At 49.7% G+C, this 16,443-nt stretch overlaps 1 protein-coding gene across 1 annotated transcript in view; it reads left to right on the forward strand.

Annotated features, from left to right (window-relative positions):
* Window positions 1-13,482: 13,482 nt before the first annotated feature.
* DOC2B (double C2 domain beta) overlaps window positions 13,483-16,443 on the forward strand; it is a 142,114-nt gene continuing 139,153 nt past the window's right edge. The window contains exon 1 of the mRNA XM_030536656.1: window positions 13,483-13,815. Coding sequence (XP_030392516.1) covers window positions 13,497-13,815 — 319 coding nt within the window. The 5' untranslated portion in view covers window positions 13,483-13,496. The remainder of the gene's footprint in view (window positions 13,816-16,443) is intronic.

Raw genomic sequence — 16,443 nt, forward strand, 5'->3', positions numbered from 1 at the left:
GAGGTGAACTGACAGAATGGAGCACCTCGGAGCCATGCTGAGCTAGCCTGAGCTGGGCAATCAGAGACCCGCCAACCCTGTGTGCTCCTTGTGTATCCCATCAGGGGAAACAAGGGGAAGGCGCTTCCGAGACTACTGATTAGATTCTGCCCTTACTCTGGTGGAGTAGTGACTGATAGGTCTGAGCTAACCCTAAGTGAAATTCCCGGGGGAGTCTCTGCCTTGGAGTAGTTTGACTTCATTGGTACTGGAGATGGGCAGGCAGGCAGGATTGGGCCCCCAACAATTAAATGGCTGAAGGGGAGTGGACTGGTGGGGGGCTTCTTACTCCCCATGCACATGACCCATCTCTGTCGGACGTATCCTTGGTTGTTTTGTGAGTGAGTACAGCAAAGGGGGGGTGGCCAGCAGAAGTAGTCCACACAGTTGCTGCCACTGGGTCGATCCCCTGGGCAGGAGGTGCTCAGAGACCATCTGAGCCTGTGTGGGTCAGGCTGTTTCCATATCCAACCTGGCCTGAATGCAACACTTGTCGTTGGGTCCCGGTTCAGGATGGGTCTCAGGGCTCTGACTGACAGCATCCTGCTCTGTCTGGTTAATGGCCTGTATGTTGGCCTGGCCTGGGCATAAGTAAAAGTTTTTAAAATTGCAGACAAGAAGCTGCGGGATCCATGCTGGAGAGGCGATGGTTTGTAGCAGATCATCCTGGCTGGTGACCCAACAAAACTTGAGCTGCCTTCTCAGCTCCTGAACGAGTGGTTCTGTCTGGGTGCATAGTCCTAGAGGCTGGCATGTGCCATGCTGGGCTAGTCACATTGACAAGAGGACTGTGAAAAACCGCAGGGCTGTAGTTCTGCAGACAGCATGTCACCAGGCAGCTGTCAGAGGGCCAGGGATATGTGCAGTTTCTGCTCTCTCCTCTCAGCTCAGACACTGAGAAATTGACTCTTCTTCCTTGCAGGCTCCTGATGGTCCCAGCGCCATGTGCAGGAATTGCACAATCCTCAGACTAAGGATGATGTATGTAATTGGCACCTCGACCCCCAGGCTAGTCATGTAAACACTGATATCAGCTAACCGTGTGGCAAACAGCTGTGGCTCGTTCTCCTTGCTGCCCCTGGAGAGGTGCCACTGATGGATGATCTTATTGGCCAGCACACCACTGCAAGTGAGCACTTACGTCCCTGACTGGTACCAAGGCTACAGAACGCCCCAATTTCAGCTCTCCCTGGGTTAGTAACAGGTATGGAAAATACTTGGGGGTGGGGTGCGGCTCCTGAGTCTGAATGGAAATTGTACCATGGTGCCTCGCTGTGGCTGACACAAGATAACAGCTCTAAATATATTGTAGATCTAATCGGAAATGGAATGGGCTCGGTGCCCAGCCAGCATCACTTCTGAGGGTGACTCACGGAACCTGGAGGTAGCATAACTGGAGCATGACTAGGGCTGGGTAGAGAATTTCTCACCACTGGCTAAAATCCTCCAGCTGAGAAGTTCTCAAGCCTTGGTTTGTGGAGAGCAGGCAGATCACCCAGTGTGGGCTTGTCATCCTTTCCAGCTGTTAAACTGCATTAAAAGAAACTGACGCATCTGACAAAGTGGGTATTCACCCACGAAAGCTCATGCTCCAAAATGTATGTTAGTCTATAAGGTGCTACAGGATTCTTTGCTGCTTTTAAAAGAAACTATAAAGCCATTAGCCATTTCCCTGTGGCTGCTGTGTGATGATGGCCAATGAGAGGGGAGGTGGCTCAAAGCTTTTGTGAATGGGAGGAGGAGGAGGCAGGTATGAGATGGCCTCTGGTGAGATGTGATCTATGCTCTGAATTAGAGACCCCTCCTCTGGCTCACCCCCCTGAGAAGCAGGGGAAGTGACCCCCTCTGGGATAGAAACAGCACAGCTGGAATAAGTGGAGTTTCTCATTTAAACTTACCATGCCAGGTGGCTTGTCGATGACTGACTACGGGAGGCTGTGCTCTGGGGCAGGGCTGGCTTTGCAGTGCAGGAGGAGGTGGGCTCCTCCAGGGAGGGAAGCTGCCTATATTCTGGATGGAATTAAAGCTCTTAGCGTTGGTCTAACTGTTCTCCCATTGCAGTCAGTGATCAAATTCACTACACCAGGAGCAGAGTTAAACCTATAGTGAGCCCGGTGAAAACCCTGCCCTGTGGGCAGGAGGGAGCTGAGATTGCTCTGTGTCTGGAGCATGTTCAGTGGCTGCACTTACAGCCGCTGTAGTCCATGTGGACTGGGAGAGTGGGGGCATGACGTTGCCTCTCCCTGCCCAGCTGTACCCTCACAGGGCCTGGAACTCTGCCAGTAACTCAGGCCTGTTTCTCTAGCCCATGATTCAGGGCTCACTCCAGTCTCCAGCTTCCTTGCCCAGGCCAGCTATAATAGTTCGTAAAAGAGTCAGCTAGTGAAACCCACTCCCTCCCTCCTCTTTACCCCCGCCATGATATGAAAACAAGGGGACCATGAGCTTGTCCCAAATTAATTTACATGTGTGTTCATCCTGTCAAACTCGTGGCCACATGATGCTGGCAGATCAAACAGGGTTTTAAACCAGGAGATGAGATTTTTAAGCTACTAACACGTCTTGTTCTTATGCCCGGTGTAAGTGTAATCTTGGAGGCAGAAGGGGATAGTGTGCCGGGGTCAGGACAGAATTGAGCTGAGTGTCTAATGTGAGGGTATCACTTTATACTGAAGCATCAGGTACGGGCTACCATCAGAGTCAAGCTACCAGATGGAAGGGGCCAAGGATCCTATCCTGAAAGGCAAACCCTATGAAGGAAACCTCAGTCTGAATAATAATGGTTTGCTGTTATCATCCATTGATCTCAAAGCACTTTAGCAAGGAAGCCAGTTATCATTTTACACATGGGGAAACTGAGGCACAGAGCACATGCACACAGCAGGTCACTGCACTAGAACTCTGCTCTCCTGACTCCTAGGCTGGAGCCCTAGCCACTGGGCTATACTGCCTCCCTTTCAGAGTGCTTTGAAAAAAGCCAACCCACCGTGGGATTATTCCCAGCCAAGTGCTAACTCCACGTCTAGGGGAGGTTGCGATGTCAACTGGAAGGCGCACTGGTGCCTTTGCCATAGAATGCCATGAGGAATCCATCTAACTCCCTTTCCTCAGCAAGTCTGGGATGGCTGCTCCTGCTGGTAATCTTTCCTCTTTCCATGCTGTTGCGCTCTGCTCACCGTGGGCAAGGTCACTTCTTCTGGACTTGCCTGTCTGCCTCTGGCAGGGGCCATGTATCAGCTGGCTGTGTTGGCAGCCTCATGCCGGTAGATAGCAGTGAAGAGTGCAGAGCTGTTGGCCAAAGAAGGCAGGGAGGAGGAAAAGCCCAGGGCCAGCTCTCTGTGGTACATTTCCTAGTGTTTATTTTCAGGCTAAGCAATGGATCTTCCTCCTCCTCCTTGGGGAGGACTCCCTGGTCTATGGCCTAATGCAGTTGATCTGGCTGCCAGGAAGTTTCTGTTGTACATTTCCCCTCTTTAAATTTTTTCTCTTCCCACTTACGCTTTCCAAGACCTACACCGGAGGGAGCAGTGCATCTCTGTCCTGCCATTCTCTCTAATCACGAGGGGCCAGATCCAAAGCTGGTATCAATCAGGGGAGCTCATAGACTCATAGACTTTAAGGTCAGAAGGGACCATTATGATCATCTAGTCTGACCTCCTGCACAATGCAGGCCACGGAATCTCAGCCACCCACTCCTGTAACAAACCTCTAACCTATGTCTGAGTTATTGAAGTCCTCAAATTGTGGTTTGAAGACCTCAAGCTATACAGAATCTTCCATCAAGTGAAGCCATGTCAATTTACGCCATCTGAGAGGCCAGATTAGTGTATGAAAAGCATTCCAGATTTACACCACTGGATCTAGGAGCAGAATTTGATCCCTTCTTTGCAGCTCACAGTTCCTTCTGTCATGTCACTCCTCCCAACGGGACATGGGGCATGAAAATGCTATTTTCAGAGTGGTTTTGCATGAAGAGATCCAGAGTGAGGCGTTCCCTTGCAGTGCACCCCAACAGCTTCCAAACGGGAAGGGCTCACTAAGGGACAACCAGGATTTGCCACCACTCAGCTAGTCAATGTTTGTTTGCAGCTTCCTTGTGACAAAGGCAGCAGGACAATTGCCCTCCTTCCTGGCAGGGCCTGGGGAGAAGTGGGTAGCGAAGCACTGAGGGCGGAGGTGTGCAAACGCTTTCAAGGCAGTGGCAGGCACATCTACAGTAATAAGTAGCCATTAGCACGTAAGCAGAGTTTTGCTTGGATTGCTTCTGACAGGATGTCGTTAGTCTGATGTATATGTGGCTGAGGAGTATTTATAATGTGCTCTCAATGCAGGCAAATTGCTCTTTAATTTGATGAAACTAATAAGTTGTTTTTATGAATCCCTATACCTCAGCATGTGGCATTTTCATACTACAGGAGCACTGATGGTCTTTTCTCTGCAGCTGTGTCTATGCCCTGAAAACTCATTGAGGAGTGTGCAGGACAGGAGTTTGTCTCCCTTGTTGTGTGTGTGTATTCTCAGTGCTTGTGTCTGCTAAGGGGGCTGATCCAAAGCCCATTGAAATCAGGGAAAAGATTCCCTCTGGCTGCAATGGGCTTTGGATCAAGCTTGGAATTGGTGCTAATGTGGCATGGCACAGCTGGGGTTTTTACTCTGGTTTCCATACGTCCTACTAGCAAGCAGAGGCTGGAGCCGTACCACAATAATGGACACAGAAGGGACTGATGGAAGCTATGTCCCCTGCCAGGACTTTCTGATGGTGCCATCAGATTCTGTACACTTTAAGCATTTGTTTAATAATGAAAATTGGACCAATGCCTTCCAGAGTACTCACTAGTTTGGGGTGTGTCAGTTTTGGGGTGTCCAGATTGAGATACCCAGGGCCTGTTTTTTTAGAAAGTGCTGAGCACCTGCAGGCTGCCATTGATGTCCACACTTCTGCAAATCAGAAACAAGAGGACAGATTTTTCAAGTGCTGAAGCCTCTCAGCTGGGGCCAGATTTTCCAAGGAGCTCTTTTGAAAAACTGGTCTAGTGGCTAGAGCACTGATTGGGACCCAGGATACATGGGTTCTGTTCTTGGTTCTGCCATGGACCTGCTGAATGAACTTGGACAAGGCACTGCCTTTCTCTGTGCCTCAGTTTCCCTGTCTGTAAAATGGGGATAATGACCTCCTTTGAAAAGTACTGATGAAAAGCGCTATATAAGAGATGGTGGTGGTGCTGATTATTCTGGGGAAGGGGAGTCAGTCCAGTAAAGCATTTAAGAACATTCTTAAATCTATCCCTGTTCAACAAAGCATTTAAACATGCATTTAAGTTCCAGTAAAGCCAATGATGCTTGGAGTTAAGCGTATGGTTAAGCAGTGTGGTGAACGGAAAGGCCATAATGCCTACATGGGAACTGGGCTTTTTTGGGAATCTGGACCCAGTTTGTGGAGCCAAGCACTTGAAAATGTGGCCCAAGAGTCTAACATTCAGATCTCCCAAACCGTCAGGTTTCAAAATCTGAGGCCATTATGGAAAATATCAGCTTTCCAGCCCTGCCAGAAGTGGTGGAAAACCTGCTCAGTGTGACCCAGTGCTGGTCAATCTGAGTCTGGAAGCTAGACACAAAGAATTGATTTTAGAGGGATAAATTGACTGCATGCCCCCATTCAGCTCAATGGGTGTTTATTCTTGAAATCTAATGATAATCACATAAGGGCCTGGTCTCCTGAAATCAGGAGTAAAATTCACATTAATTTCCATAGCTGCAGGGCCAATCCCTAAATGTCATTGTTAACTCTTTGGTTGCTGGACATCCAGTAATTCTGGACATTTGGCCATACCCACAGTGCTACGCTATGTTTTATGATACTATCACTTCCCAATCTGACCCCTGGGGCCTAGGCACCTGTACAAAGACCCTGCTCCTTCCAGGGTGCTGCTATTTATCTGACCCACACCCTGTAGGTGGTATTGATTCCAGAGTAAATGTGGGGTTTCTATCCCTCCTGCCAGGAGAAACATTAAAAATAGGCTGTCATCCTCCTGGAGTGAGAGTGAGAGGGGAAGGCTGGAGGGTAAGAGGGAAATACAGGAAAAAACATGCCAAGAGAAGTCAGCTGGATAATCTCATTGAATGCTGACGCCGGCTGGCTGATGCGCTCAGAGCAGATGAATTTAGCCTAGCAGGAATTGATGCTGTGCAGTACTCTCTCCCTACACTTGGACACACCGGGTTTACTCTGCAATTTAGTTTACAGTTCCATAAGGCAAGGAGACACAGCAACAGAAAAGAGTGAAGCAGACACACTCTATGACAGCAGTGCTGGCCAGCAAAGCCATTGCTAAGGAACTAGGGTCAAGGTAGGGTATAACTGAAGGGGACACAATGGATTGAAGCAGGAACAAGAGGCTGGCTATCAGGAAAATACTCCAACTACAGAACCAGTTTCTCCTCTCTTGGTTTTCACACCTCAACTGCTAGAACAGGGCCTCATCCTCCCTGATTGAACTGACCTCGTTATCTCTAGCTTGCTTGCTAGCATATATATACCTGCCCCTGGAAATTTCCACTACATGCACCTGAGGAAGTGGGTATTCACCCACGAAAGCTCATGCTCTAAAACGTCTGTTAGTCTATAAGGTGCCACAGGATTCTTTGCTATTCCTACTACTGAAGATCATTGGACCATGGAACAGTCTTCAGTGGAAGACATTTCTTGGGCCATTTAAAACTGGGCTGAACAAAGGGAACCATTGTGCATTGACTGAGAGCTGGATTAGTTGATGCTTCTCATCATCAACAAGGTTAAATATCCTCACACCTTCTTGTCAATTGTCTGGAATGGGCCATCTTGATCATCACTACAAAAGATTTTTTTCTCCTGCTGATAACAGCGCATCTTAATTAATTAGCCTTTTAGAGTTGGTATGGCAACTTCCACCTTTTCATGTTCTCTGCATGTATATATATCTCCTTACTATATGTTCCATTCTGTGCATCTGAAGAAGTGGGCTGTAGCCCACAAAAGCTTATGCTCAAATAAATTTGTTAGTCTCTAAGGTGCCACAAGTACTCCTGTTCTTTTTTTAAATAGTTAGTGAGGCTCGGAGTAGCGCTCAGTCTTCTATGTGTTAGAAACCTCCAGAATTCTGCCAGAGCAGCTGTGTCTACGTAACCAGCCTGGCATGTTTGTGTATAGATAGGTAAGATGGGTACTTGGGACCTGATTGTGCCCTTGGGGTTCCTTCATGTTGTTTTTGTTGTGTAAAGAGCAAAAGATCCAACAGTTGCTCTCAGCAAACTTGGAGCCTTCCCAGACAGCTCTCTCGGCATCTTGGTGTGAAGCTACTTTCACAAGGTACCATCTTGCTGTCCTCTTTGCCATGAGCTTCCTCCAGCCTGTCCTCATGATCAATTTCTCTTGGCTTTAACTTCCTCTGTGACAAGCAATGCATGCAAGCCCATAAGGATCAAGGGCCAGCACGCACACTCTCCTCCTCTTTACTGCGAACCAGTGAGGCGGTGTTTAGTTAAGACTGAAATGGCTGGGCAACTAAAATCTTAACAAGGAAGCTTCTTCCTGAAACACTCTCAGACCTTCAGCTGAAGCGAAGCTTCCAGATCCCATCGTCCACACGCAGGTAATAGTGCCACTGATGTCAGTGACAATAACACGCACACAGAGGCTGCAGCATCACATGGGCTGGAGCCTTTCCTCTGAATACCTCCCTTCTGCCTCCCAGCCCTGTATAGATGATAACCAGAGGCACCTTCTGACTATTGACAAATAAGCACTAAAATTCAATACATCCATCTCTCTCAAACTCCCTGGCTGCATGCCTCCCATCAGGAAAAGCAAGATAAGGCTGTTTGTTGGCTTGCGGGGAAAGGAACTCGTTGAGAACTGAGATGGTATCTAGCCAGGAGGTGATGGAGCACCCACTGTCACTAGGGGAGCTAGGGCATACGAGGTTGCCCATTCACATACTAACTAAACCCACCCCACTTAATTTATGAGCACTGCTGTGATCATATTCCCAGGTTTTGGGTTTAATTGCAGAAGGATTTTTATATGCAGGGAAAGGTATTAAACTGGCAGAATGACATGTGCTGAGTATTGCCAACTCTGAGCATTAAAAAATCAGGAGTGGCTTAAAAAGTATTACGTTTAAAAAAAATCTTTGGGTTCTTTTTAATTATCTTTTTTTTTTTGAGCCATGTGGGTAAAATCGGGTCATATTTTCAAGCTTCTCTCTGTAATCAGGAGGGCTAAAAACTTTTTTTTAAATGGAGAGCTGAGATTCTCATGTAATCACTGGATTCCAGATGCTCCCGCTTTAAGAAAAGTACCAAATATTGCGAGACTAGCGATAAAACTGTGAGAGTTGGCAACACTGCCATTAAACATATGGTCATAGTGAGTCACTGGCTAATCTGGGATCATCCCAAATGGCACTGAACATGCAGAAACCAGCATGTCCTCATGCTTTCTCCCATGTCCTTGCTGACTGATCTGGTGGTAGGAAAGCAGCAAAAAATCCTCCATCCATTCCCATGTTTATGGATCTTAGGCAGTGATGAGGAGTGCAAAGAGGGCTGCTTCTTGCAGCAGTTTGCATTGTGACTGGCTTTTCAAAAGGGTTTTGTTTGTGTCTGTTTTGCAAAGGAGCGTGGGCTGTATTTTACCACAGTGATTCTGTTCACAGCCAGTAATTACTGGTTAAATCTGGTCAAATGATGGTAGTTAGCTGGGCATGTTTGAGAATGGATAACCTCGTGTATTACTTGCACAGAGTGACGGGGCCAGGATATGCCGCGTTTACAATGCTGCAGTGCTGAGGAGCCTGAATCAGCGCAGCCAGTAGTAAGCCTCTTGGAATAATTTAACCAAGTTTCCTACTTGCTCTTACTGATTTATTTAGCAAATGCAATGAGTGTTTAACCAGGTAGGATATGTGCAGTGCATGTAAGGGGCTCCATCGAGATACTACTGTAGTGGATGGCAAAACTCCCATTGACTTCAGTAGAAGTATGTTCATTCTCAACAGCTGAGCATCCACAGTGCTAGAGGTGGGGTGGCAGAAGGGGTGCTCCTCCCCTTGAGAGTAGTGGGGCAGCAGCTAGGGTGGATCTCATTGGGAGGATGGGCCAGGCTCACTGCACTCTTCTGTTGCACTGAATCCTCTCTTGGGATGGCCCCTCCAGAGCACTGGATCTTGGTGTTAGCACCCTCTGCAATATGCTATGAAGTTCACACATTTCAGAGATATTGTTTCAGGCTCTCTGCAGACTCAGGCAGACAATACCGCATCAGTTGTGCTTGGGTCACATTTTCAAGATTTTTCTTTGCAACCACAAAAGGTAGAAACTCTTTTAAGGAAAGATGAAATTCTAACATTACCACCTAGCCCCAGGGGCCACTGGCCTAAAGTGCCTAGGTCTTAATCCAGCCCTGGAAGTGGCTAGATCAGGGGAGTGGGAACTTGCTAGGTTCTGGTCTCAAGTTCTGACATTGACTCACTGCATGACCTTGGGATAATCATGTCACCAGTCTGTGCATCAGTTTTCCCAGCTGTATTATGAGGCAAATGCTACTTCCTTATCTCACAAGTATGCAGTGAGCCCTCCTTGACAATTATATTTCAGTGTGCTTTGAGATCCTTGGATGGAATGTAAATTATTATTTGTAGCAATGCCTTATGGTAAAAACTTTAATGTGGGATCAGTTTTGAGCAAATCATTCTAACCATGTGTGACCTTGACTAGCCCCACCAAGCACAGCAGGAAGGTGGTTTCTTGGTGTGTATGGTTTTGGTTTTCACCAGAGAAGCTGATCCCCAGAGCTTATGTCTAATGCAACCGTAAATAAAGATCCCTTAGAAATGTTACAACTTCTCACCTCCATGGTAAGTGGCAGGATCATTTGTAAATGCCATAACATAAAGAAATGTAGTGAACTAGATTCCACAATCAGTTTCATTGGTGTAAATCTGGAGTAACAGAGCAGAAATTGGCCCTACTTTTTGAATGAGAAAGTTAGGTTGAAATTTACCACAGAGATATTCTTCATTTAGGAAGCAGGTTTCAGCTGAAGTTTGTTCCTTCTTTGGGGCAGGGATGGTCTCTTGGCTCTGTGTTTGTACAGAGCCTAGCACAATGGGTCCTGCTCCATGACTGGGGCTCCCACTTGCTACAGCAATACAAATAAGAATAAGAACAGACTTGTAAGGTATTTCCAGTACTTTTCAGATGAGGAAACTAAGGTACAGAGATTTTAAGAGACTTGTCCAAGATTACAGACTGAGCCAGTGGCGGAGGCTTTGATTTGGGAAAGCACGGGCTTAAATCCATCTCCATTCAGGATAACACTTCACTTTAAAGTTAAGCATGTGCTGAATTGCTGTCCTGAATCGGTGTGAGTTGGAGAGATGACTGACTCCCAGTCCTCTGCTTACTAGAGGACCTCTTTGCTTTGCATATCTGCACATCGATCAATGCCTTGATCTGAATTTAGTTGCTGAACCTTGCTTTTGCTTAGCATCACTCTGAGGAGCGATACAAGTTGCTGACCTGCAAGTCCCTGTGTACTGAGCTGGTGCTGTAATTGCCAACAATATACACCACTGGGGGAGACAGCTGTACATTAGGGTTGATGTACTTACTTCTCCATCATTGGGTTACAGCTTTGATGTCAGTTTCACTTTGGTCAATTTCACCTTCTCAAAGGGATAAAGGTTCCCCTCCCCCACACTTCCCAGGATGCAATAGCATCAGGGAGTGTCTGTGCTGAGAGTCTCTTCCTTTTACTGAAGAGTTGTCAGGCTGCTGAAGCCCGTCCTGTAATATTTAAATGATCACTTATCTTCCTGCCTTTCATTAGGAAGGGAACATTCACCCCTCTCAGTAAAGAAGGAGGGTCTGTGCAGTACTGTAGCAGTGAATCGTGCTGCTGGAGCTAGGGGTCAAATAATGTTACTTTCCAGGCATCAGACAGACGGTGGGAATTAAAAGCTTTACCTGGAAACTGGCTCCGTATCCCCAAGCCTGCTTTTGTCTCCTGGCCCAATTAATACCACTATTTCTGTGTCTCTACCTACTGTATTGTTGGCTTGTGAGCATGTGTGTATGCTGGGTCTGCTACCTGATTATGTAGCCAGCCTAATCCACACTCAAAGAAGCACATGGCAAATCTGGCTGAGTACAGTACTCTAGTATAATCCTGTATGCTATGGCCTGGACATTCCAGCCTGTGTATGTGGGGCCGAAGGAGGGAAATGCTAGGGGCTGAGTTGGTTGGTAGGAAGAGTTTATTGTAAATAATGCATCCGACGAAGTGGGTATTCACCCACGAAAGCTCATGCTCCAAAACATCTGTTAGTCTATAAGGTGCCACAGGACTCTTTGCTGCTTTTACAGATCCAGACTAACACGGCTATCCCTCTGATACTTGTAAATAATCCTGTACTTTGGTTTGCAGGTCATAAGGTCTGATCCTAAGCACATTAAGATAAATGGAAAGACTCCCATTGACTTCAACAGGCTTTGAATCAGTCCCACAGACAATATATCTAATAGGTTCTCTAGGCAGTTTCCAGCAAGAGATTTTTCTAATACTTTGTCCAGACCAGTTCTAAAGGCCCCCAGCACGGGGCTCCCACTCCTTCCCTCTGGGAGACAATCCCATAATGTAGTGGATCTGTGAATAGTTAACCTCAACTTCCCTTTTCTTAATTTGATCCCACGCCTACTTCCACCCTCTTGTAGAACCCCATCCTGGCCAGGGTGCTGTTCACACCCTTCCAATCGTGGTGGGTAGTGACAGTCCTATCACGCTTAGGGCTTGATGCTGACCACCTCCTCAGAGTTTTTGAGCATCTCCTCTGCTGCTGCTCCTGGGAGCTTGGGAGTCCCCCATTTGGCCCCTGATCCTGGCATTGCCAAGTGGGTTAGCCTTCCAAGAATCATAAATGTACTACTCTAGGTTACATGGAAATATAGGATGGCCTCCTGGTTAAGGATAAGCCAGAGGCTTGGTGTGTCAGGTTGGGCCAGTCATTCACCTCTGTGTGTCTGTTCCCCATTTGTAAAATCTTCCCTTTCTTGTCTATTTGGAAGGTAAGCTCTGTGAGAAAGCACTGAGAATAAGGAGGCATTAGTAATACAAATAATGATTATTTGGGCTTTATATATATAATGAATGAGAGAATAGCTGTATTTTCTGGACCTCAGGCCTAATTCTGTCTGAAGTCCAAAAGCAGCTCACATGCTGCCCCCAGAAATGGCTGTTGGAGAAATGAATACATACTGCCAGAACCAAGCCTAGAAGCAAATCCCCTTCTTGCTGTTTGTAATGTTCCTGTAGTGTGACCTTGTCAGTCTGACCCCCAGCCATCAGGGGTCTCAGTCTAAATCCCTTAAACACACAGTATGTATCTCAGGCATCCATGTGGACCGTGGCCAACTGGGAACGATAATATTCTGAGTCTCACAGCTGTGCAGAAACAGCAGTTGCAGCGCAGGCTGTGTTACCCTTAGGGTAGGAACCAAAGGGCAGCATTCATTTCTTTAGCCCCAAGCCACCTCTGTGCTGCAGGCCAGAACAGCCTAGAAAAGGGACCCCCCCCAGAGAGCAGGCAATGGGGGCAAGGAGGGGAAGTTCTGATGTCATCCCCAAAGCATCAAGGGCAGGTTTGGCTTTCAGGAGAGGGGGAGGCTCGAACTTGTAGCAGGTCAGTTAGGCTTTTGTGGATGGTGGTTGCCCTGTGACTCCAGGACAATCCTGAACGCTTCTCAGCAGCGAGGTTTCCGGGGCACTTACCCCGCACAGCTTGTCTGAAGAAGGTGTGTATAGGCGCCCAGAAGGCCGCTAGTGAGCCCAGGCCTGCGGGGACCTCACTCCCTCTGGGGCCTTGGGAAAATCAGGGCTCCTCTGGCTCCGCGTCCTGGGGCTGATCTGCGGTTTCTCCGTAAGGAAACCTAGTTTCCCTTCAGGCCCCCGGTACCTCGCCTAGGTGCTGAGGCGGCAAGAGGGGCGCGAAGGGCTCCTGCCCCGCGCTGCCCGGCCCGGCTCCGGAGCGGGGCTCCCTGCTGCCTAGCCCCGGCCAGGGGGCTGCGTTGGCGGCGCCGGCTCGGCCGCAGGGGAAGGCGAGGCAGGACTGCTCCAGCCAGAGATGCGGGCTCCGCTGGGCGCGGGAGGGGCCGCGGGCCGGGCCCCCGGCGGAGGGGCGGGCTGCACACCTGCCCCAGCCCGCATTCCGGTGCAGCGCTTGGCGGCGAGCCGGTGACATCACCCGCCTGCCCACCCCCCGCCTCGGAGCCGGCTCCTCTCCCCCGCGCGCGGGCACTGTCTGCCAGGGCGGCAGCGGCGAGAGCGCCCGCCCGAGCTGCCCCCGGGAGCCCGCCCGGCCGCCTCTCCTCCGCCGCCGCCGCCGCCGCCGCTCGCCGGGGGGCGCGTCCCGCCCGCCCGCATGACACTCCGCAAGGGGGAGAGAGCGACCATCAGCATCCAGGAGCACATGGCCATCGACGTCTGCCCCGGCCCCATCAAGCCCATCAAGCAGATCTCCGACTACTTCCCCCGCTTCCCGCGCGGCCTGCCCGCCGCCAGCCGCCCCGCCGCCGCCAGCCGCCCGCCCCTCAGCCCCGCCGAGCCGCCCCGCGACGAGGACGAGGACGTGGACCGGCTCTTCGGGGCGTACGGCGCCAGCGGCCCCGCCGCGCAGCCGGCCCCGCGCCCGGCCGAGGAGGAGGCGGCGGACGCCGAGGGCTCCGAGTCCGACGACTGCAGTAAGTTGCCAAGTGGCCGGGCCCCGGGCTCGCAGCCCGCCTGGAGAGCCCCCGGCAGGGACCGCGCCGCCCCCGGCCCCGCCGCAAAGAGCCACCACTTGCGGCGGCTCTGCCTGGCCGGGGCGGGGGCTCCGCTCGCCGTGGGTCGGGCTCTCCAGGCTCGCGGGCCGGGGGTCTCTGTTCCCGAGGGGCCGCTGCCTAGTGAGTGTCCGGCCAGCCCCCCTCGTGCGGCTCCGGAGCGGGAGCCCCAGGGGCACGGGTGGAGCACGCCAAGCGTTTCCCGTGCAGAAGGCAGCGGTTTATTACATGCGGGTGTTTGCGGCTACATTAACCCCTCCCCAGCCGCTTTTAGAGCCGTGGATGTTCTGCTGCGTTGAACGGGGTGGCTGGATCAGCAGCTGCCTGTAGTTAATGAACAGGGGGTGCCGATACTGCCAGGTGTTGAAGCCCATGGGAGTTTCAGGATCAGGCCCAAAGTTTGAAACAAGGAGATGATTGGGGAAGGAGACTGGTTAAGAGCTGATATTGCCCGGCAGTGCTGAGCCTCGCTTCCAGGAAAGGAGGACCCCCAGGAAGCTGCAGATGCTTTTTAGGGTCCCACCTTGAGAAGGATGTGGTCTTCTCTTTGAGAAATGTCATAGCCCTCTATTGTTGTTTCTATGCTTCCCTGCCTGTAGCTGGCTAAACTCAGGCTGCAGACATGTGAGCCAGATCCTGATCACCCTGGCGTAACTCCCCTGAAGCCACTGCAGTTACCCTGGAAATTATACAGCCACTTCTGAGATCAGAATCTGCCTGGTATGAATCCAGAGATCCAAACTGCTGGCAAAGTGGCAGAATTTGGGCTTTGGTGGCTCTGAGCATGTGTTAACCCCAAATTACTCTTTTCTGTCTTTGTGGCCTTGTAACCTGAGTTTGGTGGCACGTGCCCTCTGCTTGGGCGCTGTCTTGCTGAACCATTCTGGTCTGCAAGTGACATAAGTGCAATATTCAGCTGAGCTCCCAGCCAAACTGTTAATAACAACTTTAGCTGGATTTGGGTTATTTGCTGCTCTAATTATCGGGTCATCCTTGTTCATCCTGACAATAGAAATTGGAGCATTTAGTGGCGAGGGCAGAGATGCATGCAGGAACAAAGTGCTAAGGGGCTCTGCATCTCTTTCCTTGGCTACTGGGAGGTCAGCTGCTAGGATTTCAGGATGTTAGACTTTGGGCTCTAAAACCCACTTCCCACTCCCATTCAGTAGTCATTTGGGAGGACTAAGCCCATCCCGGTCCTTCTCATCAACACCATGGAATCAATTAAACTGGTTTCCAGTGGGCCAGCTGGTGTTTGTCTTGTTGCAGCTAAAGTTAAAAATATGTTTCTTACAGTATAACAGGTGGCAGCAAAACTGCTGATGCTGGTTTGCCAGATGTGGTTATTTTTCCACTAATAAAGATGCAAGAACTAATAAGCTCTTCCTGCTTGCGACAGAGCAGTTAATGCTTGGTGGTTATTTGTATGACAGCAGCACCTAACTGACCCAGCTGAGTTCGGGGCTGCATTGTGGCAGGAACTCTACATACACACAGTAAGGAACAGCCCCTCCCCCTCAGAGTTTACAATCTAAATAGAAAAGACAGGTGAAGGAAGGATTATTATCCCTATTTAAGAGATTGGAAACTGAGGCACAGTGAGGTTGAGGGACTGGCCAAGGTCCCGCAGGAAGTCGGTGTCAGAGCCAGGATTTGGAGACACAGCTCCTGAGGGTAAGTCCGGTGCGTTAACCTCACATCTCCACTGACTGATGCATGAATCTGGAATGCCCCTCTGCACCTAGATTAACGTCTTGGCATAGAAATAACAGTGATGATTTAGAAGCATTGGTGCCTTTACTCCTGGAGCAGTAAGTGCTGTGAACTGGATGTCCATGCAAGATACAATACAGGGACCCTGGGGTTGTGAAGGTCAGAACCCTTCCCAGTTGATTGGACTTTCTACAGGCTTTTCCAGGGAAATAACATTACCACTGAGACAGCATCTCGCCAAGTCCTGGATGATCTGAGTGAAGAGATGTCAGGAATCGTCTACTCAGCCCAGCGGACCGGCAAGGTCACTGCCCCACGTGGACGTCAGTATCAAGAGCTTGCCTCCTGGCTTGTGAGATTCCTTGCTGACCATGACAAAGCAATGCTAGTGATGCATCAGGTAGATACAGGCTGCTGATCACATCTTGCACTCAGCCTCTCTTGTTGAAATGCAAGTCTTGCCCTGCAGGAATCCTGCACGAACTCAGGGAAATGTCTCTTACTAGACATTATCTCCTGCAGAGAGGATTCGCAGAGCTCTCCCTATGGTGGCACTTCTCACCTAGCTCCAAGGAAATACTCCCAGTGATGGGTAACAGCACTCAGCCTTTGCTGGGTACGAACTGTGGGTATTGGCACAGTCTGGAGGGGAAGGATGATGCTGTGGTAATGCCTGGTCAGGTGATGTGGCTCCAATGCTTAGCTTGGCCAACGATTCACTGTGTGAGCTTAGGCAAGTCACTTCACCAATCTGTGCCTAAGTTTCCCTACCTGTGAAATGGGAATAATGAAATTTACCCACCCTTCAGGGGGTAGTAACTCCCTTCAGCCTTGTTC

This window comes from Gopherus evgoodei, chromosome 17 (assembly GCF_007399415.2).
Source record: "Gopherus evgoodei ecotype Sinaloan lineage chromosome 17, rGopEvg1_v1.p, whole genome shotgun sequence".
Classification (NCBI taxonomy): Eukaryota; Metazoa; Chordata; order Testudines; family Testudinidae; genus Gopherus; species Gopherus evgoodei.